This window comes from Gekko japonicus, unplaced genomic scaffold, assembly GCF_001447785.1.
Source record: "Gekko japonicus isolate JY-2015 unplaced genomic scaffold, Gekko_japonicus_V1.1 scaffold306, whole genome shotgun sequence".
Lineage (NCBI taxonomy): Eukaryota > Metazoa > Chordata > Lepidosauria > Squamata > Gekkonidae > Gekko > Gekko japonicus.
In genome coordinates, this window is record NW_015172013.1 from 832,542 (window position 1) to 839,815 (window position 7,274).

General features: G+C 48.5%; 1 protein-coding gene across 1 annotated transcript; it reads right to left on the reverse strand.

The window, feature by feature from the left end:
- Positions 1-552: 552 nt before the first annotated feature.
- Positions 553-6,252, reverse strand: LAMTOR2 (late endosomal/lysosomal adaptor, MAPK and MTOR activator 2). The gene is made up of 4 exons (XM_015420290.1): positions 6,034-6,252; positions 4,095-4,257; positions 3,124-3,213; positions 553-857 (listed from the first exon to the last, which is right to left on the reverse strand). Exons 1-4 carry the CDS (start codon positions 6,216-6,218, stop codon positions 801-803), a joined length of 495 nt encoding a protein of 164 aa, XP_015275776.1. The 5' UTR covers positions 6,219-6,252; the 3' UTR covers positions 553-800.
- Between the last annotated feature and the right edge of the window lie 1,022 nt (positions 6,253-7,274).

Here is a 7,274-nt window from a genome sequence, read left to right on the forward strand (position 1 = left end):
GGGGAAGACCTTCCCTCCACTTGCCAAATCTCACCAGAAAGTCCCTCCCCCAGCCATTTTTGTTCATCTGGGTCCAGAGCACAAGAATTAAGCCTGGGTTTGCAACAAAAGGGAGGTGTGAAAAATATCTGCTGGGGAAAACAATCAGCAGCCAGCTACAGATATTTGCCCTGTCATCATGTCAACTCAGCCACTGCAAATTTGGGAATGCGTGCTTGTTGCAGTAATGTCTGATTCAACTCTGAAACCAGACTAATAAGGCAGGTGGTTGGTGACAGTTACAGGAATTGTCCCTCCTTCATTAAACCAAAAGAGGAAGTCTCTTTTCAAGCCTTTGCTGCCACCTACTGGTCACCTTCCAGAGTAATTCTCTTAGGCCAGAAGAAAACTGCGTGGACCACTTGAAGGTTTCTCCGTTGACCGCTTTGCCATCAAATTAAAGTAGACGATCCTTCTGGTATCATTAGACATCTTCTGCAAGTGTTTTAGTCAAACTTTGTTTTACTGTTCACAGTTCCACTTAGGACAGCTTTTCCGGGCCCCTAAATTAGGCGAGATCAGGACTCAAGCTGATAAACACAGATTTTTATTCTTTTCCCACCTTCATTTTAAATTTGTTTGAAAGACACATAATACAGGAGGGCTGACACAGTCTGCAGTATTGCTAGGAGGCAGAGTCTGCAAGCCAAAAAAAATCCCTTCCAAGTGCCCAGTTTCTCCTGTGCAAAAGTCTGTTTCGGAAGTAGCTCCTTCCGAGCGAAGTCACAAAAGCCTTTCCCCCATAACCTTGGCTCCATGGCTCATGATGCCGCTACCTGGGTGAGCGGGTCTTCGAGGTACTGGACCAAAGCCTGGGCCTAGGAAGACAGAGCAAGAGAGCAGCTGATTCAGGAACCTGGCAAACTGGAGGCACCGGCTCAGTTCACAGACAACAAGGCAAAGGACGCTGAAGTATGGGCTAGGTGTCACGTCTCCCTGGTGTGGTAGTTGGAACACTGGACTAGGATCCGGGTGACCCAGGTTCAAATCCCCATGGAAACTTGCTGGGCAGCTGATCACACTCTCAGCCTAACCTACCTCACAGAGTTGCTGTTGCGGGGATAAAGTGGAGGAGGGGAGAACAACGTTATAAGCTGCTTTGGGTTCCTATTGAGGATAATAATTAACTGATAATTATCGTATGGCTGTGTGTGTAGTATAGCCAGGAGATCCTAAGATCGTCTGGCAGCCAGAAGTTCTAGCTCTTGTAGCATTATGCACCACCAGGTGGCGGGCTAGACCTGTTTTTAAGGCAAGAGATGTTTCAGAGGTGGTTTGCCATTGCCTGCCTCTGTGTCACGCCCCTGGTGTTCCTTGGAAGTCTCCCATCCAAATACTAACAAGGGGGTGACAGTGCTTAGCTTCCAAGATCTGATGAGATCAGGCTAGCCTGGGCTACCCAGATCAGGGTAAAAAAGGCAGGGCATAAATACCCAAATGAATAAATAAAACAGACTACTGTTTGTGATCGGCTGGCAAGCCAGAATCAGAAAGCTGGGCGAGAAGTAGGCTTCCCTCATACAATGGTTTGGTGTAATGTTCGAATTGATACCCTCCCCAAAATTACTGGACTCTCTCTGCCTCACAGACGGCAGCAGCGAATGTGGCAGGCTGTGGAGGAGAGAGAAGTTGATGGTTTGGACTTTAAAAGTTCGCTGTTCTGCTGTGTTACTAAGCTCTATGTTTTTGTTACATGATGTTAACTGAAAAGTTAAAAAAAAAAAGTTTTATTCTCTCTGAATGATTGCGAGATCCATTCCAAGTGCTGCCCCGTGGAGCCCACAAGCTGAGGTTACACTGGCGGGGTGGGGAGGGGACTAAAGTGGACAAGGAATTGCAAGCTGCAGTTTGCCGGGTGTATCTAGAGAAGTGCAAACCACAGGTTGGGTTTCTGACCTATGTGGTGGTGGGAGCACTAAGGGAAAGTGCTACAACATATAATCTCTATAGGAAAAGATTCCATCCAAAGCCATTAGCTGAGTCTCGCATTCCAAACTAAATAAAAGTCAAGGTGAGTCTTGCTTGATTCCGGCTGACAGCCAGACAATTTGCTGTCTCTCCCTTGTCATTCCTTCATGGAAGAGATCCTACAGCAGGGGGTTGGGGGCCCTCCAGCTTGTCCCAGGAGCCAATGTGCTTTCTCCTTCCCTAACTAGGGGTGAGCTCCCTCTCTCTAGGGACTGCTGGCCTCTGCTCGCTCACATCCCACATGAAGGAGGGCTCTTGCTTTTCCCAGCCTCGGCTTCCGATCAGGCTGAAGCTAGCTCTGGCTGTGAGGCAGAAGTTGCCATTTCTAGGTCAGCCTCTGGCCCACCGGAACACCCGGGGGAAGTCATTGGCAGGTGGCCCTCAGTGTTCCCTCTAAGCTGAGTTAGTGTGAGCTAGCTGACAGTTTTTTTAGCTTCCAGCTCACACATTTTTGTCTTCGCTCAGGAAGGGATGGCTCCAGAGCAAACTAATTGATGCAGGAGCCAAATCGCTCGCTCACAACTTTAATGCCAGTAGCTCACAAAAGTAGAATTTTTGCTCTCAAGAGTCCACAGCTTAGAGGGAGCATTGGCACTGCCCGTAGCCAAGGCACAGAGCTTGCTGCCGTTCCACCTCACAGGGTTCTAAGGGATGGTTAGCCCACGCCACGGTTTAGGCAGCTACAGCACTTGCATTCCAAATAACCGCTTTTAAACACGATCTGCTCCGTTTTCACCTTTCAAAAAAGCGTCATGTGACCAGGCTCGCTGGCTGGTGCCTGTCTTTCACATCACCTGACACCTGATCCTTTCAGCTGGAGATGCCGGGGATTGAACCTGGTGCCTTCTGAATGCCAGGCAGGTGATCTCCTATTGAGACACGGCCCCTCCCCTGGGAAGCACACCGCCTTCTCAGCTAACGGAGGGGAAGGGCCTGCAGCACCCAAACTTCTGCCGCAGTTAACTGGGCAGTCTTCTATGGGCCACAAAGTTCTTTGCTGACTTGGCCGCAACAGTCAACATGGCAACAGCTCCCCGCCCCAGCTAATAATGACCCTTCCTATCCCAATAACCCCACCAGAAGAAAGGGCCTCCAATTACTGAAGGTCGGGCTTACCTTTGCTTTCAGCATCCCGAAGCCCACTGTCTCCTTTGCATACATGCACAGCAGTAAGTTGGCAACTCTGGTGATTGCGACGCGGCCCTCCTTGGGTTTTTTGGGGGGGCGGGGAGGAGAGAATGAAAGAACATAAGGACGAGCGGCAAAAGCAGAGTGAATTACAAGCGTTCGATTCACAAATTGCAGAGCGGACAGGACTCTCACCCTGGAAGCACTGCTCTTTTCCAACTGGGACAGACCTCCAGCCAGGAACACACGGAAGCAGACAGGCACTGCGGAAGGGGGTGCTGTATCAGTAGAACTTCTGCCTTCCTCAGTCCTTACAGGAATGCAAGCTTTGCCTCAGGGCTGTGTGTGTTTTGGGGGACAACCCCGCTTCTGACAGCGAGGCAACACGGAGGCAGATCCTTTTTGTCTCTCTCTTACGGTAGCCGTCGGCCACACCACAGCTATGATGTTTGCTCTGCCATCATTGGCCGTTGCTAGGCTACACAGAGACAGACAAACTTCATCCCTCCTTGACAGGGCTTCCCTCCCTTCTATAAAGTAGTATAACTCATATAACCGGATTCTCACACTCCACAGAACCTATTTTCATTTATTTAAATATTTATACACCCCACCTTTCCTCGTCAGCCAAGGCAGGTTACAAAAGATAATTAAAATTTTGCAGAATAAAGGCCTAATATCCCCTACCCAGATACCTGCCTCCCCCCTTAGAAGATGCCTGCCTTCATACCCCCTATGAAAGCCCCTGGCAGACCAGCAAGGTTTGCAGCATCAGACTCTTGGTTGCTCCTCCCCTAGACCATTTCTTTCTGTATGCAAACATGGAGCAGCTGCTGTTAAAAGTGAGCACATTTGGACGTACTGCTGGATCCAACCAGGAAAGGGACATGCCAAGTAGCCCAAAGCTTCCCAGGGAGTCGGTGGCAGAGCAGCCCTTGGAAACGGTCTGCGGTACGTACCATGCAGTCCATGAGGATGAACTTCAAGTTGTCTTCGTTGAATGCCTGGTGGCCGTTCTTGTCATAGGCCACCCAGATGTTGCTGGCAATGGCTGCCGTGACTCTGGCATCCGTGTCTCCGTAACCGGAATATGCAAGGAGAGAGCCCTCGTTGTTCAGGAGCCTGGAAGAGAAAGGAGATGCAGGGCAGAGAGTATATAAGGATAGGAGCGTCAAGCAGAAGGGTGGAAAGCACCTGTAGTGTGGAGACAGAACCGCCTCGTATGCCCAAGTATTACTTTGGTCCAATAAAGACAGCCCTGCAGGATCAGACCAACAGTTGCTCCAGCTCTGAATCCACATTAGCTATCAAAGCTACCAAAATGAGGGGGGGGAATCTATGAAACGCGAGACAATTAAGGAGCATCGGAGTAAGATTTGTTTGTTTTATCAGTTGCTAGGTTCCATTTAGCTATCACAGCTACCAAAATGGGGGGGGGGGAATCTATAAAATGCAAGACAATTAAGGAGCATCAGAGTAAGATTTGTTTGTTTTATCAGTTGCTTTAGAAGACAAGAGAGTGGGAAAGATATTAATTCCTGTTGGATTTTACTGACAGAGACATTTTTGAACATTTTTACTGTATGTGTAGTTGAATCTCAGTTTTTCTCTTTTCCAAATACACATTCCTATCACTATTTCCCATGTATTGGATTTTTAAAAAGTAGATTTTATAAAAACACACAAACATCACAGGTATAAAAATAACTTAAAAAAAAACACACCAGGAATTTCTATAATTTAAAACAGTGGTTAAAACCCTCAGAAAACCTGACACAAAAGTAGGAAACATTCAAGGGGTGAAGTACTACTTTACAAAATGCATGATGGAATTCAGGGCCCCAATAGCTTCAACAGTTGTCAAAAGGCATTACACAAATCCATGCCTACCTGGACAAATCCACGGCTTAGCCTAACAGGGCAATTCTGGTGGTAAAATGGAGTGTGGGAGAGCTGTGTGTGCTACCAAGAAACTCTTGCCAAAAGGATGGGACAAAAAACCCTTTAAAAGTATTTTTAAAAAGATAAAGACGCTGCCCACATAGGAACCCTGGCACATGGATGTTCTGAACTAAGTTAATAACATCCTTCGTCAAATTTTTCCATCATTAATTTGAAACACATGGAGCTGTTTCATACCAAGTCAGATCCTTGCTCTTATGGAGACTAGCACTGTCTACTCTGGCAGCAGATCTCCAGGCTTTGTACAGAGTTCTTTCACATCATCCATTGGAGATGCCAGGGAATGACCCCAGGATCTTCTGCACACAAAGCCAGATGCTTTCTCCCCGTGCCCCAGCTCTAGACTGAAGCTACTGGTCACCTTCACACATATTGTGGCCAGTGTTCCCTCTAAGCTGAGTTAGTGTGAGCTAGCTCACAGTTTTTTAGCCTCCGGCTCACACATTTTTACCTTAGTTCAGGAAGAATGGCTTCAGATCAAACTAATTTATGCAGCCGCCAAATCACTCACTCACAGCTTGAATACCAGTAGCTCAACAAAGTAGAATTTTTGCTCACTGGACTCCATCACTTAGAGGGAGCATTGATTGTGACACTGTATAAGTCAGCTAACCTACCTAAAAACAAACGGTCAAAAGGACTTTCTTTTTGTAGGTAACACCACTGACATTACCAAGAACCTGAGAAGGGGACACAGGCGGGGTTCAAGTCCTAATACATTTTCATCCCATCCTCCCGCACAAGGAAGTCAGGGCAGCACTCACACCTCTCGACAACAGTCACGTAACCCCGACAACAGCCCCGTGAAGTAGGTCAAGCTGAAGCAACTGGCCCAATGAGCTTCATGGCGGAGTCGAACCACCACAACGCTTCCGCTAAGCCCCTTTTAGAACTGTGGTGGTTTCTATTGGAGCCTGAAACCTCCCAACGACTCACAAGGTGCTCTGAACTCCTCCTGTGTTGGCCTGGCTCAGCACTTGCGTCAAAGCCTTGGGGCGCAGCATTGCAATCCTTTTCCTAAACCGCAGGATAGGCGCAAACCGAACCGGGGAGAAAACGCCGCAGCAGGTCAGCTTCCTCGCGTCAGCTGATTTACTCTGCGCCCCCCACGCAGTTTTCATGCTACAGGCACTTCCGGCTCTACAAGATACAATTGTTTTCGCTCTTCCTCCAGGCTGCAGTTCCCCCACCGAACCTGACGGTGGCGCTGTGACCCAATATTGGCAAATAGGCGCTTCTGCCGGGCCACTTCAAGCCTGAAGTTTCTCTTCCCATCCGAATCGCGACGCCTTTTTTAAAAAAATCAAAGCTGTTGTAGACCACTCCGATGGCGGATGAGGCTCCCTTAGGGGAGAGGGAATAAAGATTTAGAGAGACGCGCCATGGCAAACCCTGTATTTATGTCCGTTTTTAAAATTGAATTTTCTTCCTTACGCTAACCCTCATTACAAATTATAAGCTTTCACCACAGAGGTGCCAAAGCCTAGAAGCAATGCCTCTCTGTGCGCGCATGGCCAATGGCGGCCTTTTCTGTATCAATGGCTACTGAAGGCACTTAAAATGTTTTAATCAAACTTTTTTGCTTCTCTAAATTGCATTCAAGGCTTATTTGGTTACTACCATAGAGGCGCCGAGGCCTAGAACTATACAGCTATAGAATATCCATGGTCATAGAGCCGCGGCCAATGTTGACACGGCTTTTGAACGTGACTCATCATCTATATATAGATTCAACGTATTGGCTGTACTTTGAACGTCTGAGGTAATGCATAGAAACAATAGAGTGCCAGGCACACAACCGTCGCACTTATGACCACTTCCGGTTAAAATATTCTCCCGCGTCTTAATACTTTCCTATACAAAGCCGGTTTGTTGGGGGATAGAGGCTAACGTCTAGAGCGTTCCCACTGCCCGCTTGCTTCCGCTTCAAGAAAGGGAGGAGAAGATGGTGGGTTCCGCTTTAAGTTCGGAAGCTGACTGAGGAATCGGAAGTGTCGCCACCGCTCCCTCGGTGCGCATTGGCCAGGAAGCCGAGGAGGCGGGAATCTTGCCTCTATGGTGGCGGCTGGTGGCGGGGTCCTCTCTGTCTCCTTGTTGTCTGTGGCCGGCCGGCGCCTTGGTTGGGAAGCGGGCGAGGGGGCGGTCGGTTGGCCGGCCAGCCAAGATGGCGGAGCTCA

Bases quoted from the DNA above. Each gene is read 5' to 3' on its own strand.
- LAMTOR2 (XM_015420290.1), bottom strand. From the start codon at position 6,218: ATGAAAACTGCGTGGGGGGCGCAGAGTAAATCAGCTGACGCGAGGAAG. The intron at 4,258-6,033 runs GTGAGTCGTTGG...TTTCTCTTCCAG, and splicing joins GGAGGAGTTCAGAGCACCTT to GCTCCTGAACAACGAGGGCT. The intron at 3,214-4,094 runs GTACGTACCGCA...AAAAAACCCAAG, and splicing joins TCATCCTCATGGACTGCATG to GAGGGCCGCGTCGCAATCAC.